At 43.0% G+C, this 22,546-nt stretch overlaps 1 protein-coding gene across 1 annotated transcript in view; it reads right to left on the reverse strand.

Annotated features, from left to right (window-relative positions):
• The window catches only part of CATSPERB (catsper channel auxiliary subunit beta), an 85,888-nt gene that overhangs the window by 42,501 nt on the left and 20,841 nt on the right, over positions 1-22,546 (reverse strand). Inside the window, exons 6-13 of the mRNA XM_005871219.1 lie at positions 19,305-19,454; positions 13,588-13,683; positions 13,359-13,477; positions 11,963-11,995; positions 9,049-9,115; positions 8,721-8,767; positions 8,183-8,347; positions 4,787-4,933 (exon numbers count right to left, since the gene is read on the reverse strand). Coding sequence (XP_005871281.1) covers positions 4,787-4,933; positions 8,183-8,347; positions 8,721-8,767; positions 9,049-9,115; positions 11,963-11,995; positions 13,359-13,477; positions 13,588-13,683; positions 19,305-19,454 — 824 coding nt within the window. The remainder of the gene's footprint in view (positions 1-4,786; positions 4,934-8,182; positions 8,348-8,720; positions 8,768-9,048; positions 9,116-11,962; positions 11,996-13,358; positions 13,478-13,587; positions 13,684-19,304; positions 19,455-22,546) is intronic.

Consider the following 22,546-nt stretch of genomic DNA (forward strand, 5'->3'; position numbering starts at 1 on the left):
ACCGTACCCTTTTTTTTAATGATGTTTACTTTGAATTTATATTAGTTCACACAAACACTCCATCCATGCTTTTGTTCCGGCCCTCCGGTCCAGTTTAAGAACCCATTGTGGCCCTCGAGTCAAAAAGTTTGTCCACCCCTGACCTAGACCCAGATTATTCTCTTTGTCTGTCATTTCTTCATCCATCGCCGCCCTCTCTCAGGCTTGCGGAACCTTTGGCTGAGCTGGCTCGGCACAAAATAGCACATAGGTGCTTCCATCACTCAGGGGTATAGCACTCATTGCTGGCATAGCACAATCCATGTCCTAAACATAAGATATCGGAGCCTGCATCTTTACTCTTGCTTTGGGCCCTGCAAATGTTACTGGTGAGCATGGTGATGGGTGGGGAGGTACGGTGAGAAGGGGAGGGAGCTCTGAACATGTTCAAAATGGCATCCTCCTGTACTAGTTGGGCTGTTAAGTTACACTTGCCACTCAATATATCTCAGACCATTTTGTTAGCTCACGTGGATCTTCACATTCTTTTGTACTGATGCATAGTATCCAATAATTATGGATATATTATACTTGAGATACTCTATTTTCCTCCTAATGAAAGTTTAAAGGTTATATAAAAATGCTCACTGTCGTAAATAATACGACAATGACCATTCTGCCTGCTCATTTATACTGTTAGTGTACCTCTAGAGCAGCAGGTACTGAAAAACCAAGTTGCTGAGTCAGAGGCTATGTATCTATATATATAAAAGCCTAAGGAACCAGCCGACTGGCCAGTAGCTATGATGCACACTGACCACCAGGGCAGACACTCAACACAGAAGCTGCTGAGACGTGGTCACTTGGCAGTGGCAGTTCTTGGGTGATGCACCCGGAACCAGAGAGGAGGGAGCTCAATTCCAGGGTGTGTCACCTGAGAACTGCCCCCTCACAATCTGGAACCCCACTGGGGATGTTGGAGAGCCAGTTTTGGCCCGATCACCACAGGCCAGGCCAAGGGACCCCACCAGTGCACGAATCCATGCACCGGGCCTCTAGTACTAGTATATCTATAATTTGAATAGATACTGCAAACGTGTTCTTAAATTTTACATTGCCAGTTTATAGTCTTACTAGAGGCAATTGGGGTTGATTGGGGCCAGCCGGCCAGGCCAGGGAGAGGGACTGTGGGAGGTTGGCTGGCCAGGGGGAGGGACGAACTGGCCCCTCACAATCTGGAACCCCACTGGGGATGTTGGAGAGCCAGTTCTGGCCCAATCCCCACAGGCCAGGCCAAGGGACCCCACCAGTGCACGAATCCATGCACCGGGCCTCTAGTACTAGTATATCTATAATTTGAATAGATACTGCAAAAGTGTTCTTAAATTTTACATTGCCAGTCTTACTAGAGGCAATTGGGGTTGATCGGGGCCAGCCGGCCAGGCCAGGGAGAGGGAACGTGGGAGGTTGGCTGGCCAGGGGGAGGGACAGTGGGAGGTTGGCTGGCTGTGTGAGGTTGGCTGTGGGAGTGCACTGACCACCAGGGGGAAGCTCCTGCATTGAGCGTTGACCCCCTGGTGGTCAGTGTGGATCATGGCAACCCGTCGACTGAATGACTGGTCGACCAGTCGTAATGGTCACTTAGGCTTTTATATATAGATAGATAGATTGATAGATAGATAGATAAGTAATGTATGCAAGTATCCATTTCTCCAAATCTCACCAATACTTGATTTTATCCAAAGTTTATTTTTAATTGTTACTGATTACTTGAATGAAAGCAATGGTATCTCATTGCATTGTTCTAAATGTTTTAAATTATTAATCTATTTATGCTCACTTTTATTTTTCTTATGTTATTTATTATAATGAATATGTGTGAACTGACAACCTAACCCAAGAATTAGCATATTGCTAATTACCTTTTCCTATGTTTCTTACCAATTCTATTACCCTACCTCTTTCTGCAGAGATATTCAATGTCCTGAAAAGTGTTTTTCATTCCCTTGCTATTTTTTCTAGTTTTAGCACATGTGTATGTTTAATGTATTGTTTGATTTTACTTTCACTCTTTATACTCTTTTTTTGATTCAAAGGTATTATACATATACTAGTGACCTGGTGCACAAAATTCATGCACATCAAAAGGGAATTAATTAGAGGAAATATTTTAATATTGCTATTTGCCCTTTCTCTATAATAGAAGTGTCAGAGATGAAAGAAAATTAGTAAAATGTATATGAAAATCTTCCTCCTGTTAGAGTCTGGGGTGCGCCACAGGAACTAGAGTCAAGTCCCTGCCCACCCACGTGTGCCTCAAAATCGCGCAAGACCCATACCCGGCCAGCACCACCCACGTCAAGCCCCATCAGGTGGCGGGGTGCAGCCTCAGGTCCTCTGGCCTAGTGCTGGGGCGGGGTGTGCAGCCTGAGGTCCCCCATCAAGCCCCGCTGGGCGGGGGTTGTGCCCTGAGGTGCCCTATCAAGCCCTGCTGGGCATGGGGCACGGCCTCATGTCCCCAAGACCCAGACCCGGCCGGCACCACCCCTGTCAAGCCCCATTGGGTGGGGGGTGCAGCCTCAGGTCCTCCGGCCTGGTGCTGGGGCAGGGGGTGCAGCCTGAGGTCCCCCATCAAGCCCTGCTGGGCGGGGGTTATGCCCTGAGGTGCCCTGTCAAGCCCTGCTGGGCATGGGGCACGGCCTCATGTCCCATGGTCTGGCACCAGGGTGTGGGGCACGGCCTCAGGTCCCCTGGCCTGGTGCCGGGGTGCAGGGAGCAGCCTGAGGTTCCCTGTCAAGCCCCACCAGAGAGGGAGGTGCAGCCTCAGGTCCCCTGCCCTGACCCAGCACCATGCAGCCTCAGGTCCCTACTGATTGCTCATTAAGGCTCATTGTGGGAACTCGGCCTCCGCTGTGGGCACAGCCATCTTGTGTTACGGAATCCCTGCCTCTGCTGTGGGTGCAGCCATCTTGACCATTATGGTGTGACAGTCAATTTGCATATTCCCTCTTTATTAGAAAATATTATCTTCTAGAACATATTCTCCCCCCCCCCAATATAATTTAATATGGTTCAGTTAATTTGCTTTTCATGAATTATGTGAAAACATGTAATTTATCCATTCTGCTGATCATGGGCATCTGGATTATATTTAGTTATCCAATGCTATTATTAACAGTGCTGTGATGAAAAATTTTAAATGTTTCCCCATATATATATATTTCCTTGCTCAAAAGAGTGACATTGGAAGGTCACAGAATAGGCAACATTAAAATTTACAGGATGATAATAATGCCAAATTGCTTTCCTAAAATGTTGTGGAAATTTACTCTTCTATCATATCTTTTTATCATATCTTTTAGAGTTTGTTTTCTACTTTTTAATCTTTAAGACTTATTTTCTTTCGTTGTCTTATTGCATTTCCATCTGTACACTCTTTTACTTTTTTTGTTCTTGCTTTTTTTGATTTTTATTTTCTTCACTCTTTTACTTCTTATAAATAATTTTTTGGTAGAACTCCAACATTTGTTAAATACAACTCTCTGTCTTCTGTACTATGTGTATACCCCACAATTGAACATGGAGAACAACATGCAATAATAATGCACTGGTCACACTTTATATCATGGGCACAAACACTGTATTCCCTTAGTTCATCCTCCCCTCTTCCTAGGCAGACATTCTACTCTGTTCTCTCTTTCCTCAAACCCCCAACATTTTTCCTCCCTCCTCCCTCTCAAATAATGACTTTGATTTTTTTATTGATAAAATAATTTCCACATGCTTCCATTACCACATCTACCCACCTACCAGTTTTAAATCCATAAACTCTTCCTTCCCCCGTCTCCAGGTCAACACTCCTATCCACTGAGCCAAACTGGCTAGGGCTGAACACTTTAAATCATGGGCACAAACACTGTATTCCCCTAGTTCATCCTCCCCTCTTCCTAGGCAAACATTCTACTCTGTTCTCTCTTTCCTGAAACCCCCAACATTTTTCCTCCCTCCTCACTCTCAAATAATGACTTTGATTTTTTTTATTGATAAAATAATTCCCACATGCTTCCATTACCACATCTACCCACCTACCAGTTTTAAATCCATAAACTCTTCCTTCCCCCTGTTGCGGTAGGATAATTCTCCAAATGCCAACCTCTCCACTAGTGCATAGATCGCCTCTTCTCTCACCCATTTAGAAATATCCATCACTCCAGAAATCTTTCCTCTCTCTCTCTTTCCTACATGATCAATTTCCCCCTCCTATTGAATAATTCCCATCAGCACACAACATAATTTCTCCAATCATTAAAAAAAAAGAACTTTTTCTCTTAAACACCCTTCCTCCTTCAAACATAGCCTTATTTCACTGCTCCACTTTTCAGCAAAATGTTGCAAAGGCGTTTGTATTCATTGTCTCAGATTCCTCTCCTCTCAGGCTCCCTTATTTATTTATTTTTTTGTTAATCCTCACCCGAGGATATTTTTCCATTTATTTTTAGAGAGAGTGGAAGGGAGGCATAGAGACAGAGAGAAACATCAATGTGAGAGACACATACGGATTGGTTGCCTCCACAGGCTCCCCGTAGAACCTGCAAGTGAGGTACGTACCTCTGACCGGAATCGAACCCGAGACCCTTCAATCCGAGGGCCGACATTCTAACCACTGAGAAAAACTGGCCAGGGCTTCTCTCAATCACTCTTCATCGGGCTTTCCACCTTCCTGATCACCAGTGACAATTTTTTACTTGATGTATAACCACTCAGCATGATTCATACCCACATCAAGTGAAATGTCACGTTTACGCACCTGATTGCCATAGACATACAGTAAATGGCTTCGTGGATGGAATTTCATCCCAACAGGAGAAGAGAATGATGGAGGAAATGTGAAACGTGGAAATTTTTCTTTTAATCTTGGTTTGTTATTTTCTAGGATGTGCACAGAGACAGCGGTCTCTTTCTAGAAATAAAGCATGAGCAATCATCAGAATTTTTCCATTAGTAATACTAGTCTATGTTACAATTTTTAGAGTTTCCTGTTACTCAGATGTTGACTGAGATAGGGACCCCTAACAAAGCCTAGAACTGGAAGGATTAGCAACCACTGACATCTCTGTACTCTGCCTTCCCCACTATACATCCACTTAATGGCTGTTGAACACGAAGTTTAGAAGATGAAATAATTTGTCCAAGGTTCTATATTAAATGGCAGAATGACTGAACTCAGCAGAAAGACTCCAATGCCCAGGCTCATAACTATCACTTCAAACTATGTTTTAAAAGTGTGGACTCCTGGGCCACACTCCAATTCTATTGGATCATGATCCTGAAGAGGATCAGAATATGCACCCCAACATATGCCACTTTGTTATAAAGATGATTTTAAGTGGAAGACACCTGAGATTCAACAGATGCAGGAAAAAAGGCCTTCTCTTATCTGACTAAAAGCAGCAACTTTGAGAAATAAGATCACCACCAATTCCTCTTCAGGGCGGATGTACTCCCAGAAGGGAGAATATGAATAAAACCTACCCCAATTCCTTCCTTCATGGAAGATTTATAAGCTGAAGAAGACAGAAAGACCACTCATCCTAATATATAAAAACCCTGGGTCCATCACATCTGCAACCAAGGGGGAGGCTCGACCAACTGGAAGTCAGTCCTGCAGTCAGCGCTGACTGCTATGGCTGCAGGCATGGTGACCCAGCACTGACTGCTGAGGGGGCTGCGAATCAGGCCCAGAGAGAAGCCTGAGGAGAGAAGCAGGGCTTGATCCATAGCTTCTGTGGCAGCTGTTGATCAGCACTTGCCTCTCTCTTTAGCTCCGGGCCTGGCCAGCAGCCGGGACTCCATTTCTCTCCAGGCCTCCACCGGGGCTGCTGATCAGGCCCGCCTTTCTGATCAGGCCCTGTTGATAGGCCCAGAGACGCTGACTGGCATAGAAACCGACCAATCAGAACTAAATCTGGATCAACTGTGAGGAGCCAATTGCTGCCTAAGAGGTGGAGCTTTTGACGCTGACTGGCATAGAAACCAACCAATCAGAACCAAATTGGCCAGCAGAGGAGGGCAGTTGTGGGGGCCCAGGCTTGCAGGGGAGGGCAGTTGGGGGCGACCAGTAGGGGAGGGCAGTTGGGAGCCGTCAGGCCAGCAGGGGAGGGCAGTTGGGGGCGAGATCAGGCTGGCAGGGGAGGGCAGTCGGGGGTGATCAGGCCGACAGGGGAGCAGTTAGTTGTTAATCAGGCCGGCAGGGGAGTGGTTAGGGGGTGATCAGGCAGGCCTTCTCTTATCTGACTAAAAGCAGCAACTTTGAGAAATAAGATCACCACCAATTCCTCTTCAGGGCAGATGTACTCCCAGAAGGGAGAATATGAATAAAACCTACCCCAATTCCTTCCTTCATGGAAGATTTATAAGCTGAAGAAGACAGAAAGACCACTCATCCTAATATATAAAAACCCTGGGTCCATCACATCTGCAACCAAGGGGGAGGCTCGACCAACTGGAAGTCAGTCCTGCAGTCAGCGCTGACTGCTATGGCTGCAGGCATGGTGACCCAGCACTGACTGCTGAGGGGGCTGCGAATCAGGCCCAGAGAGAAGCCTGAGGAGAGAAGCAGGGCTTGATCCATAGCTTCTGTGGCAGCTGTTGATCAGCACTTGCCTCTCTCTTTAGCTCCGGGCCTGGCCAGCAGCCGGGACTCCATTTCTCTCCAGGCCTCCACCGGGGCTGCTGATCAGGCCCGCCTTTCTGATCAGGCCCTGTTGATAGGCCCAGAGACGCTGACTGGCATAGAAACCGACCAATCAGAACTAAATCTGGATCAACTGTGAGGAGCCAATTGCTGCCTAAGAGGTGGAGCTTTTGACGCTGACTGGCATAGAAACCAACCAATCAGAACCAAATTGGCCAGCAGAGGAGGGCAGTTGTGGGGGACCAGGCTTGCAGGGGAGGGCAGTTGGGGGCGACCAGTAGGGGAGGGCAGTTGGGAGCCGTCAGGCCAGCAGGGGAGGGCAGTTGGGGGCGAGATCAGGCTGGCAGGGGAGGGCAGTCGGGGGTGATCAGGCTGACAGACAGAAGCAGTTAGGGGCAATCAGGCAGACAGGCGAGCAGTTAGGTGCCAGCAGTCCCAGATTGTGAGAGGGATGTCCGACTGCTGGTTTAGGTCCGATCCCTGTGAGTTGGATATCTCCCGAGGGGTCCCAGATTGGAGAAGGTGCAGGCTGTGCTGAGGGACACCTCCCCCCAGTGCATGAATTTTGTGCACTGGGCCTCTAGTACCTATATAAATACACTTTATTATCTCCTGAAAAGCCATTATCTTTTCATTTGTTTTTCTTTAAGTGCTTTTATCACCCCCCTTAATTTATTAGGATGGTATATAACCTTACAATTTTAACCACCTTTTTGAGTTACTCATCACTGACTTGTACCTGCCTATAGATGTGCTACACACATAAATAGTTTTCTTTTCTCCTGTTACTCTCTTTTGTCAGTTTAATTTAAAGGACCCTGCTTACTGAACCTAAGAGGGTAGGCAAAATTATTTTTTTTCTTCCTAAAATCAAAGGGTAGGGCTGAACTTATATATGTTTTTTTAAAATATATTTTTATTAACTACAGAGAGAAAGGGAGAGGGAGAGAGAGATAGAAACACCAATGATGAGAGAGAATCATTGATTGGCTGCCTCCTACATGTCCCCCACTGGGGATTGAGCCTACAACTAGGGCATGTGCCCTTGACCGGAATCGAACCCGGGACCCTTCCATCAGCAGGCCGACGCTGAGCCAAACCAGCTAAGGCTTATATATGTTTTTAATGGCTCTAATTCACAGTTGAGGTTAAGACCTTTTGGAATAGGAAATATAGATCTGTGGCAACTTAGTTCCATTATTTGTTAATCTAAACTAACCACTTTTATGAAACCTTACATTTCTATAGACCTAACTCAGTTTATATTCTTGGAGGATAAGCAAAGAAGAATCATTATGCAAATAGCATCATATTTTCCATTTTCATCAAACTGAATGCCAATCGGAGGCAAGAAACCTCTAAAGTGTCCTAATCTATATTATCAGCCATAAATCATTTTGCTGTAGCTAATTTTATCAATTTCTACTGCCGAAGATAACAAGACCTCGGAAATAGTTTTACTTAGTTAAATTTTCATGGTTGTAGCATCAAGAGCAATCACTTTCGGGCCGTAAGGCCTACCTGGTTATGTAAGAGGTACACTCCAGAACTATGATCTTGGTCAACCAGAAATGTTATTACAGTTGAAGGGGCAATTTTCATTCCTTTTGCAAACTGAGGTAAGCAAGGTAACCATTCAAGAAATGGCTCGCTCCCATAAAAACAAGAGCTTGCCTGCAAAAAGAGAAAGGACAAGTGAATGTTGTTTTTGACATATAAGTTCTAATTAGTCCTCTTAAGCAAATAAACTAATGACTGGCTACAAATAAGAGTGTTAAATCTTTCATGTCTGTGCTTCTCTTCTGGGGGATGTGAGTTCAGAAAGCATCCCTTTCTGGCACAGGTTGTTTTTCTGGAACCACTGTGCAGGTCTAGATTGAACATAACCAGGTAATCACCATTAGACCCACGGAGAGGTGTCACTGGGAGCAAAGAGGAGTTGTTAAGCCTTTCAGGCCGTAGAACTGCTATTGTTTTAGATGAATAACAACCCAGAAAAATCACGCACAATAGAACCTCTTACCTTGTAAAATATTCAATGCCATACCTCACTTAAAGTCCTGTTTCTCTCAAAGGTGACAGTAACATAGTCAACTATAAAATATAAAGGTATAGAAATTACAAGCAGTATCTATATTTCTAAATGTATCATTAAATATATGAGAATCAATTTTCTCGCACGTCTATCAGGACATGTCTGTTGTTTCAGATTTAAATGAATTGCTCTCCTTAGTTTTAAGCCATGAACTTACACAAAACAAACCTATCTTTACATTTTATTCTATTTTTATTTGGTCATTTCATTTCATCTATATGTGCTATTCATATTGGGGGGAAAAAGTCTGTTAATATATATCTCTTTACCTAAAATTTACCTTCAAAGTGTTCTCTGTTAGCAAAACATCTTTCATTATACCACAATTTTCCTTTGGCATAGTCACCCTACACAAATAAATAAAAATATCATTTAGGCATTTTGTGGACTTCAGATATAAATTAAAAAATCTTTGAAAAATTTAAAAGTTCAATATTTCAGGAATGTGAGGCAAATAAAGAGAGAAATATTATATGCAAATAAAAGGTTGTAGAATGAGGACACAAAACAAGAATAATGCTTTTGAACAACACACACACACACACACACACACACACAGGAATAAAAAGAAATTTCATCTGAATTAGCGTGTGTTGATGGTAGATGCCTCTGAACTAGTCTTTTGGAAGCTAGAGAAATTATTAGCCTTTCACCACAGTCACGATGGGTCACATACTTATCTTCTCTTCATTAGCTGCAGCCAGGCTTAAGGACTCTCCACAGAAGCCTGACAGGGGCGAGAAGCAATAAGAAAAAAGCCACAAAAATATAGGTTTTGAAAAATTGGTCATAAGAGAGAAGCTTTCCAGAAAGTGAGATTGTATAACGTTGGATGTGAATTATGTGCAAGACTTTGAGATGGTTTTTTGTTATAGGAAGATTCTGACTTACAAATTATTGTTGAAACAAAAGAGAGACCTCCTTGCATTTTTAGAGGTCAGTAATAAAATCTGTATAATAATCTGGGCATGAAAATCCTTTTAAATTGATCGCGATAATGGTTGCACAACTCTGTGATTATACTGACGCCCACTGGAATTTACACTTTAAACAGGTGAATTTTATGCGCCATGTATTATATCTCAACACAACTGCTAAACAAACAAAATAGGCTTTTAAAACAGAATAAACAATTTATTTGAATGGTGTGGGAAGGTGTTGTCCTAAATGAAACTTTTGAGCTCTTATATAAATCTTCAGGTTTGCAGAACACTGTAGTTATCATTATAATACCTGAGCAAATTATATAGAAACTTTATTGGGCCCTGACTTACTCCTTTTCTTCCTTTTTAGATTTCTTTTTATTTATCTCCTACCTGGAATCAAACAGGTAAGAGCCCAGTCAGTATCTATGGGATAATTTCATCAGATCATGTTGACTTCATTCCGGAGGATGAGCTCATGACCCAGGTCTGACTCCAAGTCACAAGGATTGGTCAGGAATGAACACATGATCCAAAGCAGGTTAATGAGTCTGTCCTGAAACTTGAAGGAACTACTGGGAAAGAGATCCTGTATTCCTGTTGGGACTGGTAAACTGAGGGCTTGTGAACCTGGTGGCTATTCTTACTCACATTTGGCGAAAACTTCCTGAGAATGAAGCTAATGGCTTGCAAGAATGGCTTGAGGTGAGGGGTAGGCATGACAGGAATGAAGAAGGTAGGGAAGGCCCTGACCCTGAAGGATCTTGTATGTTTCACACAAGTTAGAATTGTATCCTTGAAGAAGCGGCCCGAAGTCCCCGCTATTTCTACTAAACCAATTTCCCAATTTAGCATCTTTGTATTTACTATTACCTCTGTCTGAATGTGCTTCCTCAAGTCATGCAAGCGTCTGCTTAAATTTCACCTCCTTGGAGAGGTCTGAAAGTAGAATACTATCTTCCCTTCACTCTCGATTTACCTGCTTTAATGACCTGTTTTCATTTCAATAAGCCCTGATGACTATCTGCAATCATTTTATGCATTTGTTTGTGTGCTTGTTTATGATCTATCTCCCTTAGTAGAATGGTAAGCTCCTTAAGAGCAGGGACTGTGTCTTACTCATTATGGAATTCTTCTTGTCTAAAAAAGTATAGGCCATAGAAAGTACTCCACAAATATTTGCAGAATGGATGAATAAGTAAATGAATAAGTCATCAAGTAGTAACCCCTTCCAACCTGCCCAAACAGCCACGGGCATCCCATTCTTACCCCCCTTCCTTCGGTCATTATAAAAAAGGTCTTATCTAACTGTGTATTATTCATTATGGAATTCTTCTTGTCTAAAAAAGTATAGGCCATAGAAAGTACTCCACAAATATTTGCAGAATGGATGAATAAGTAAATGAATAAGTCATCAAGTAGTAACCCCTTCCAACCTGCCCAAACAGCCACGGGCATCCCATTCTTACCCCCCTTCCTTCGGTCATTATAAAAAAGGTCTTATCTAAAGGTAAATCCTTATCGTTTTTAAGAATAACTTCACGCTTGAGCATGCCTGCATGTATGAGGAAGGATTGAAGAGGGGACATTGGCAAAAGGCTAGGAATATTCAAAATTTCTGTTGTGCTTTCCAAACGAAAGCAGGCTTATATATTGATGGAAATGACCTACTGAATCATGAAACTTGACCTTGTGGTAGAGAGGGAAGATAACTGATGGAATAAGATCCCCACAAAAAGCCAGACACAGAGGTGTGGCTAGCTTATACGGCCTTTCGTGCAAATTAGACAGTGACTTTCTCCAGGTAGGCACAGACCTGCATGGGGTAGATGGATGGGGCGTACAGAGTTAGCCAGATTTCAGGCCCACTCTCTTTTCAACTGGGCGCCCTGTGCAGAAAACACCTGACCACCCACAACCATCCTGGTCAGCAGGGGCGAGGGCGGCCTCTGAGACAAGGCGGGCACTTTTCCCTTGGAAACAGAAGAGGAATCACTGCTTGATAGTTGGTAGAAATACAATATATATAGGGTGGCCTCTGAGACAAGGCGGACACTTTTCCCTTGGAAACAGAGGAGGAATCATTGCTTGATAGTTGGTAGAAATACAATATATATATACATATATGTATATATATTTTAGCTCAAATGATAAATAATATTATAGTAACAAGGATAATCTATATTGTGAATTCTTGCCTTGCACCTCATCTCTTAGGGCACCGAGGAAACATATCTTTTAACCAACCCTTGGAAATGTAAAGCTTCTTACCCTTTCAAAACCACAAAAGTCTGCCCTTGAGAACTAGAAGGAAAAGAAAAGGAGCTTTAATTTTTGCTCGATAGGAAAAGGCATAACAAACCGCAGCAATGTAAATGACACTCAATGCAATGTTTCCTTTATATCCCAGCAGTTAGGAGAGTCGCACTGATTTCCTCTTCGGTCTTTGCCTTGTTTCACCATTTGATTAATTTATACCAGTGATGGCGAACCTATGACACGCGTGTCAGAGGTGACATACGAACTCATTTTTTTGGTTGATTTTTCTTTGTTAAATGGCATTTAAATATATAAAATAAATATCAAAAATATAAGTCTTTGTTTTACTATGGTGGCAAATATAAAAAAATTTCTATATGTGACACGGCACCAGAGTTAAGTTAGGGTTTTTCAAAATGCTGACACGCCGAGCTCAAAAGGTTCGCCATCACTGATTTATACCTTAACTTAATTCCGGAAAGGATTTGGGATCGAAACCCCATCTGCGGATGATTTAAATGGAGGGGTTAAGAAGTGTGTGGAAATACACGGAGTCTGTCACCCACGTGGGATTAGGGAGACACACCCTAAATCTGTCATTTTCTCCGTGGCCTCCTTCTGCCCAGCCCAGTGCAGCCCCTGGGTCAGGCCCTCTGTACTTTGAACTCGAGTCACTGTTCCTGGCATCTACAACTCTCTGGTTCAGCAATCCCATGATAAGCACGTGGAAGGCCAGATTAATTGCCTGAGCAACAAATGGTACTTTCTCAGAGAGAGTGAAGAAAGCGGGGAGGCTGTGAATATTTGTATAGCTGAAGAAAGGTAATAATTACCACGCAGAAGAAATACCTACTTCTCAACCAATACAATTGCCCTTTCCATACTTACTCTTATCTTTTCTTCTACTGTTCCTAAATCTTTATTACTACTCTTATTTCTGTTGTGGTAATTTTTGAGAGGTACTCATTAACATGCTTAAGAATTTCATGCTATGTATATTGTATATCTTCACCAAAATATAGATTCCCTTCTCTCAATCCCAAGAGTTACTTTAATTTATGTTACTTTGTAATATAATATTTAGCATTACAAATCACCCTAAAGCATTTTGGGAACATATGTAACTATAGATAGATAGGTAGGTAGATAGAGTGTTTTCTACTTATATGTATTTAAAACTTACTATAAATTGGTATAGTAACAACACTAGCACCATTTCAAAATATTCAACACAATATTAATAATAAGGCAAAGGAAGAAGTCACTGTATTATGCTTTTACATTTTTCAAAAGGAAGAAGCATTTCAATTTTAAGATATACCACATATAATTCAAGAATTCAGTGTTTCTACTTTATGTCATGAAAGACATTTAAGGTTAACTATTCATTACAAAGCTGTTCATATACCTTTAGATCAGAGTTTGATGGACGACGAAGATCTCCACTTACAAAAAGTCCCAAAGTGGTGAGGATAACTAAGAAATGATTTGTTAAAACCATATCCACCACTGAAAGCTCTATATGTCCTAAAGGAAGAAATTATGCCATGGATTATAAAGTGAGGAAAAGGTGAAATATTGATCAAATGTTGATATAGAGGAAATGCTGAAGATGAGAGCACTGTTAGAGGATTTACCTTCTCCAACTTTGGAATAGATAATCTCTGTCAGGTTATACCACAGGGTATCAGCATAAAGCCAAAATCCGGAAAAGCTGAGGCCTATGTAAACACCTGTCATGAGAGGGAAGGAAAATTAAGGCAAAACGAGTAACTCACTTCCATGGTGGAAGGTCTTCATGGGCCAGAGCCTGCTCCACCTTCCAACCCATTCTCTGCCCTCCACTCCCCTCAGATTGCATCTCACTCCCCCAAGCACTGGAAAGATGAAGTCACTTCAGGTTATGCCACAGGATGTTAGCCAACCATCTGGTTTAATTATTAAGTATTTTGTTTTATATGGAAGTGGGGTCAGAATATGCCACCCCAAAACATGCCACTTTGCCATCAGGATTGTTTTGAGTTGAAGGCAACTGAAATCAATAGATGCAAGAAGAGTTCTCTATCTTCCCCTTTTCTGCCTAAAAGCAGGGCATACATTTTCCCGTGAGAAAGGTGCCCCATTGTACCAGAAAGAGAAGAACACTCTGACCGCTAGAGAGATGCGTTGACACTGAGACAGGTTTGTGTAAACAGACCTTACAAAATAACTCTTATTAGTCCCCCCGCTTACTTTCTAGTCACTTCCCCACATTTTATCATCTTTTCCTTGGTTCAAATGGTATATAAACTTCTGAGTTTAACCACTGCTTGGAGTTTCATTCACTTATTTTCTGTGAACTCCGTTGAATGTAAATATTAATAAAAATGACACTCCTTTTCTCCTGGTAATCTTTGAGAGTCTAATTCAGACCCCCTGGGACTGAACCTAAATGAGTAGATGAAGAGTTTTTCCTTCCTAAAATCCTTCTGAGCATTAATATGTCCCTATATCATTAGTACAATTTCAGTAAACAATAAAAAAAATACTCTAAAGAAAAAAATTAAAATGTAAACTCCCCGAGAGGAGAAATTATGTTTGATTTACTTTAATATTTGTGATTTTAGAAATAGAAAAATATTTGCTAATGCCTCATGAGAACCTGTTTTTAAAAAGACCAAACATATTGCAAACACCGAAAGCACATTGTTCCCTGATCCCACCTTTCCTTGGCCTCCGCTAGGAATGTTGCGAGTCTTTTGTTTTTTAAACGTGGAATGTAGATTTGAAGTCGAGTCAAAAGTCATAATGATTGGGGGTTCAGGAGAGTGAAATACAGGGGGACTGAAGACAGTTGATAATCTAATATATATACTTTGTTTTCAAAAAACGAATGTGGGACCAGCCATATTGTAAAGAATGCATTTAACTCTTGGCTCTTTTCTGTATAGGGAAAGATGTAGACAGAAGTGTTAGTACCATCTACTTTTTCCAGGAAGAGAAAAGCTAAGCTTTGCCTTTCTAAACACCAAATTTAGTTCTACAGATAACAGTACACTATATTCTAAGTGGGGGTGATGATAGATGTCTAGCATGATATTACACGACCAGACTCCAGTGAAGTTCAGAAATAGTTTGTGCTTCATTCTGGTTAATATTTTAGACTAAAATTAAGTCACAGGCTAGTATCTATGGCAAACTGGCCTCAACTGTATCCCAGGTTTAAAGAGGCTGAGTAGACCATTGTGAAGGGTTTGGATTTTATTCTAATGGGCAAAGGGAAGTCTGTAAGTGATGTGAGTTGACTGACACTTGAGAAGATGACTCTGGTGGCTGTATGGAGGGTGAGTATACTGGGACACGACTAGAAAAGGGGGAGACCACTTAAGATGCTGTCAATTAGTCTTGTGGGAAAACACTGTTGTCTTGAGATCAGATTGTAGTGGAGGTGAAGAGTGGTCACCTTGGGGATAGACGCCGGGTAGAGCACCATCCTGGAATGTCAGGAGAGTCCGAGCAGTCAAGAATGTGTCCTAGATTCTACTTTCGAGTAACTGGATATTAATCAGGAAAAGGAATATTGGAGAGGAACAGATTTTAGAAGGAGATGAATCAAGAGTTCTGGATGGGGATGCTCTTTAGACACCCAGAGCAACTGTAAACTCGACAATCTGGTATAGGAGTTTGGTCTCAAAGGTGTGGTCAGCACCAGGAATGCAGATGTGGGAATTGTCAGCCTGAAAATGGCATTACCAGCCCCGGCACTGGATTAGGTTTCCCCAGGGAGAGAAAATGGTTACCTCAGGAAGGAAGCCAAAGACCAAGCCCGAGGGTCATCAGCATTTTAGGGTCACACTGAAGGGAGCCAGCCAGGAAAACTAAGAAGCGACTAAGAGGCAAGATAAAAGCAATCAGAAGTGGTGTCAAGAAAGCCAAGAGAATAAAATGTTTTTGAGGAGCGAGTGGTCAGTTGGGTCAAATGTTGCTGAAAGAGAACCGGCAATGTGGAGACTGTGGGTGGTCTTGGGAAGAACCGGTCAGTAGAGTGGTGGGAACAGGTCTGATGTGTAGTGGAATGAAGATGCATGGGTGGTGGGCAGTGGAGCCGCCATCTGCAATAAATTCTTTCCAGAATTTTTGGCTTTGAGGGAAAACAGAAAAATGGGGGATGGAAGTAAAGTGAGATAAGTGAAGATTTTGCTTAAAGCTGTGGGACAGCAGAGTGTGCCTGTATGCTGATGACCTGATCCCGTACGGAAGGAGAACATGCATGAAAGGTGAGATTTGCAAGTGAGATGCAGGAGCAAGACTCTTCCGATGGCTGGGCAGGGATTGGGCTCCAGAACACAAGGGGTGAGGGGGTGACCTTTGATAGCAGCAGAGGCACTTCCCACAATGCAACAGGCAAAGAGACAAAGCAGGGGAGTACAAATACAGGTGGATGGCAGACATGCAGGCACAAGGATGGAGCTCCTTGCGATCAGTCCTGATTTCCTACATGAAGTATTACAAGCGCAGCTGAGAGTGAATAGAAGAGGAAGGTGATGTTGACGGTTTGGAGTGTGGGAAGTGGTGTGATAAGCTCATTTTGCCGAGTTGGAAAATAAACATACCAGGGAAGAGAGAGAGTTTCTGGGTAGTGCCGAGTACCCACTTGAGACTTGTGATCACGAATTTTACCGTGAGGCCAGTTGGTGGAATTAAAGTGGGATTAGTGTGCACATTTTTTTTTCTAGCAACATTCTGCTATTCCAGGGCAGGGATAGAGGTGGTTTTAACCAGAGCCGGGTTTATGCAGGTAAGGGAGATAGAGAAGGGCGAGGAAGTCACAGAAGTATTTATAAGGATGGACTAAGCAAATGATGGTGAAAAAAGCAGGAAAAATTCTGGGTAATGAAAAAAGTGGGAGTGACCCCAGGGTGAAGTCTCAATAAAATCAAAGAAAAGTTGGAGTGTGAGTTCCGGCGGAGACGGAAAGAAGAGGAGGCAGTATAGAGAGTGTGAGAGGCTTGAAGTGGAGATTTGGGAGTAGTAACATTATTAGAGACAATGAGGTCAAGAAGTTGACCATGGAAGTAAGATGGGGGAAGGTCAGTGAAGGAGAGGAGGCCTTGGAACTGAGTATTGCATGGGTTGTTCATGTGTTTAGGACAATAGTGATAAAAGTAGGCAGAGTGGAAGTCAGGGTTCTAAATGAGTGAGTGTGAGTGATGGGAAGGTCATCACAGGCTGGCAATAGAGGGAGGCAAGTCTGCGTTCAAAGGAACTGGGCATTTCAGAGGGGAAGACAAGAGTGATTATTATTAAGAAGTAGCCCTAGGGAACAGGGACGACAACCCTGCCCTTGGGCTCTGAGACATGTGACCCCTGGGGGGCGGGGAGGGGGGGCGCGCAGGTGGCTACAGGAGAAAGAACTTACCTGGGAATGGCCAGGTTCTTCTTTATGGCATGAAAGTTAGGGAGGCGTTCAGAGTAAAGATGAGAAGTGTTGGGGAATTTACAGATGACAGATCACGAATTCCACTGAATGGATTTGGCTGGATGGAAAGGGACAGTTTGTGTGTGCGGGTGACCACCGGTGACCTAGGAGATGGAGGTTTCTGGGTGACTGATAAAGCCAGGATGAGAGGCATGGCGGGCGGGTGTGTGAGGAGTGTCACTGAGGAGGAGGCGGGTCACAAGTGCAAACTGGAGCACAGGGGGCCCCTGGATACTCGTTCCCACCATTAATTCCATGAGGTCTGACGGCTGGGGGGCTGGACAAGGGCCTCACCAACTGCTAGTTTTGGCAGCGGCAGCTCGATACTGTGGGAGCCTCTTTTTGGCTTGAGTGCAGTGGTGGCCAGCGGAGGGGAAGGGTGGTTTCATCTAAAGAACACGTTGCTGAAGCGATTTCTTTTCTCGAGACCTGGTGGTGATCTGCTGAGAGAGACCCAACAAGCAGAGACTGTCCCTTCTCTCTGCGACTCTCACTTGTGTGGCAAGATTGAGCTCAATGCATGAAGCACAGCCCCTCTCCTGTGGCTCACAGAAGTAAGGCAGGACTAGGAGTTTAAGAGGAGGAGGAGGGGCCCTAGCCTGGCATCCATAGGACAAACCGGAAAAGGACTGAGCTTCGGTGAGTTGAGATAGAGGGGAAAGAGACACATTCCTAACTAGACAATTCGGCACAAGCAGGCAGCGAGCTGGAGAGCTCAAAGACTGGAAGCCATTCGAAATGCAAAAAAAGTTGGGGCAAGTCTAATCGCCTTCCCCTATACCCATGCATAGTTTGAATCGATTACTTTATAATAAGTCATGGTAGGGCAAGTTTTTGTTCTTTTTATTCTTTTTAAAAATTGTGTTATTCATGTTGCTTCACTCTCCCATATGATTTCAAGGATTGGCTTGTCAATTTTCACACACACATACACACACACACACACAAATACTGCTGCAATTTTTCTTGGAATTGTATTGAATTGATGGATACATTTATAAACAATTAACACCTTTACAATACTAGAAGTTCCTGTTCATGAACATAAACATTTTACTTATTTAGTCATTTTTATGGCCTCCGTTAAACTTTTATCATTTCTGCGCAACAGGCCTTGCAACTCTTTAGGGTTTGTTTGTTTTGTTTCTTTCTAGGGACCTTTTGAGGTTTGTTACTTTCTGAATAAAATTTTAAAAAATTAGAGTCTTTTGTCTTTGGTGGAGTGGTTTTCATAAATTGTTACTATATCCTTCATTTCTGTGGCACTTCCATATTTGTCCTGATAGCTTTTCTGTTGAGTCCTTTGGACTTGTATGTGGATACACATATTAACTATGAGTGATAACATTTTGTTTCTTATTTTTAAAATTTATTGATTTACTTGCACCTTCATATTTATCGGTTTTGGGGGACCAGGAGGTTTTCAATGGCCTGAGATAAACAACTAGAATAATACAATTAGTAGTTGAAATGTGTAAGGCTCCTAGTAAGTATTACAGTCGTCGTGGCAACGCAGATACATAATAAATAAAACAATGCTGTGCTACCTTAGAATCGCAGGGCCTATTTATACATGGCAGGAATAGCCATGCTCAAATAGATGGATGAGAATCACAGTGGATCATCCCTGGCAGGAAGTGATGCATTCATGGAAGGCAGAGGATAAAGGAAATTAGGAAAGATGTTCAGGTCAAAATGGCAAAAAGTCACAGGGAAAAAGACAGTGAATCACACTTGCAAGTAGACAGGGTGCAGCGATGAAAGGTAACTCCTTAGGTGTTTTTAGGAAATGTTTTTACTCCCGTGTCTATACGTTTAGCGTGTACCACCCGTTAAACATCGCTGTCATAAAATACAACACCTCGCTTCTCACATTCAATAAAGCCACTCGCTTACCATTATGTGCCGAGTTCAGAAGGAAGCCAAGCAGTGCCACGTCATTGGCACAGGGGCATTTTGTTGCTTTGAGGCCGACCACGTGTGGAAATAAGTTTCTGATGCCGACTTCTCTTATTTCAGTCCCAAGATTCCACTGAAGAATGGGTTCTATGAAAATCAAGTTTAGGTGTTTAAATTGTGGCAGCGGTCTTGAAAACGGAGCATTGTTGCTTTCCTTGAAGGATTTTAGAGCAACTCTGTAAATGAACTATTCCATTGTTCCAAAAATGGGGGCATCGCCTCACTCTCCATCCATTAAAAATAGGTCAATTCTTATTTCCCAGAATAGAAAGAAGGAAGCCTAGTTGCCCTTGATGGAGGCCTGGCAAGGTCACCCTGCAGAAGAGCATGTGAGAGGGAACACACTGACCGCCTTCACGATCTTTGGAAAATATAATTGGCCACAGGATCTACCCCCAGAAACGAAATCTTTGGGTCACAGGATATGCACATTTATAAACTGGAGCACAAATTCTGCTTCAAGAACCCATACATTTACTTTTATGTTTCATTATTTATTATTTATTTTTTATTGATTTCAGAGAGGAAGGGAGGAGAGAGAGAGAGAGAAACATCAACGATGAGAGAGAATCATTGATCGGCTGCCACACTGGGGATCAAGCCCCACAACCGGGAATTGAACCGTGACCTCCTGGTTCACAGATCGACGCTCAACCACTGAGCCATGCTGGCCTGGTTACATTTACGTTTTGTTCTCTTCCCCCAACACCATCTAGACAGCAGTAGATACATAAAAGTGAGAATAAATCCAGAGTCACAGTGGAGAACAGGGAAGTTAATCTTTAGTGGCCAAGACACTCAGAGGGATTTCTGGGAGATAGAAAGAAGTTAGGGTGGAACCAACAGGAGAAACCAATCTGAGGTGGGACGGCTTCAGCCCAGCAATCTGCTCTTGGATGTGCAAAGGGTTGGAGCTGGAGAAAGTAAAATTTTACTGCATAAGAAAATGGGAGGCTTTCTTTTCTTCTGAAAAAATAAAAAAAAGAGAGAAAAGAGCATCCAAAAACGTAAGCCAGGGAAATTTGACAGAATACTGCTCTCTGAATTTCAAAAATATCATCAAAGGACTTTAAAGAACAGAGATATCTGATAATCAATTCTTGAACTGTTTACATTTCTTCCATGTAAACCTCCTCCACCTCCCCAAACTTTTAATAAAATCTGCTACAAAACTGAAGACTGCACGGGATATATTTCTCACAGAGTGCAAAGCCAGGAAAGGAACTAGATTTCCATCTGGGTTGACATAGTTTAGGGACAGCCAAGAAGGGAAAGAGACACGATTTATAACCAAACAAATCCACTCCAAAAGTCAGAGAATTTGGGGCAAGGCAGCTGACTTTCCAGGGCGTTGCTCCAGGAAGAGATCTAGGATTCATCCTCGATGCCTGGTTTCCCCTCACCCCCAGTCCACCAGGAAGTCCTAACAGCTCTACTTCCAAAACATTTTCTGAAGACTCCTACTTCTCACCACCTCCACTGCTAACCCCACAGCCCAAGGACTTCCGGACCATTCTTTGAGTGGAATGGGGCGACAGCTGCCAACCAATTTCCTTTATTCGATTCTTGCCATCCTTCCCCCAATATTCAGTTCTCTACACAGCAGCCAAAGTGATCTTTTTAATAAGGCATAAATCAGAATTTATCACTCTCCTGCTTAAAACACTCCAACAGCTTTTCACTAGAACTAGAATAAAATCCAGACTTTTTACCATGATCCCTGCCAGGCTCTCCAAGTCCATTATACACGATGCTGCCTGTCACTTACTGTGCACCCACAACACTGGTCACCTCTCAGATCCTCTGACAGGTGGATCCCAGTGCTGCACCTGGAACCTTTAGGGAGGAGAGAGAGAGAGAGAAACATCAACGATGAGAGAGAATCATTGATCGGCTGCCACACTGGGGATCAAGCCCCACAACCGGGAATTGAACCGTGACCTCCTGGTTCACAGATCGACGCTCAACCACTGAGCCATGCTGGCCTGGTTACATTTACGTTTTGTTCTCTTCCCCCAACACCATCTAGACAGCAGTAGATACATAAAAGTGAGAATAAATCCAGAGTCACAGTGGAGAACAGGGAAGTTAATCTTTAGTGGCCAAGACACTCAGAGGGATTTCTGGGAGATAGAAAGAAGTTAGGGTGGAACCAACAGGAGAAACCAATCTGAGGTGGGACGGCTTCAGCCCAGCAATCTGCTCTTGGATGTGCAAAGGGTTGGAGCTGGAGAAAGTAAAATTTTACTGCATAAGAAAATGGGAGGCTTTCTTTTCTTCTGAAAAAATAAAAAAAAGAGAGAAAAGAGCATCCAAAAACGTAAGCCAGGGAAATTTGACAGAATACTGCTCTCTGAATTTCAAAAATATCATCAAAGGACTTTAAAGAACAGAGATATCTGATAATCAATTCTTGAACTGTTTACATTTCTTCCATGTAAACCTCCTCCACCTCCCCAAACTTTTAATAAAATCTGCTACAAAACCGAAGACTGCACGGGATATATTTCTCACAGAGTGCAAAGCCAGGAAAGGAACTAGATTTCCATCTGGGTTGACATAGTTTAGGGACAGCCAAGAAGGGAAAGAGACACGATTTATAACCAAACAAATCCACTCCAAAAGTCAGAGAATTTGGGGCAAGGCAGCTGACTTTCCAGGGCGTTGCTCCAGGAAGAGATCTAGGATTCATCCTCGATGCCTGGTTTCCCCTCACCCCCAGTCCACCAGGAAGTCCTAACAGCTCTACTTCCAAAACATTTTCTGAAGACTCCTACTTCTCACCACCTCCACTGCTAACCCCACAGCCCAAGGACTTCCGGACCATTCTTTGAGTGGAATGGGGCGACAGCTGCCAACCAATTTCCTTTATTCGATTCTTGCCATCCTTCCCCCAATATTCAGTTCTCTACACAGCAGCCAAAGTGATCTTTTTAATAAGGCATAAATCAGAATTTATCACTCTCCTGCTTAAAACACTCCAACAGCTTTTCACTAGAACTAGAATAAAATCCAGACTTTTTACCATGATCCCTGCCAGGCTCTCCAAGTCCATTATACACGATGCTGCCTGTCACTTACTGTGCACCCACAACACTGGTCACCTCTCAGATCCTCTGACAGGTGGATCCCAGTGCTGCACCTGGAACCTTTCAGAACTACTCATTTGGGATAAGGGA

The sequence above is a fragment of the Myotis brandtii genome, unplaced genomic scaffold (assembly GCF_000412655.1).
Source record: "Myotis brandtii unplaced genomic scaffold, ASM41265v1 scaffold332, whole genome shotgun sequence".
Taxonomy (NCBI): Eukaryota; Metazoa; Chordata; class Mammalia; order Chiroptera; family Vespertilionidae; genus Myotis; species Myotis brandtii.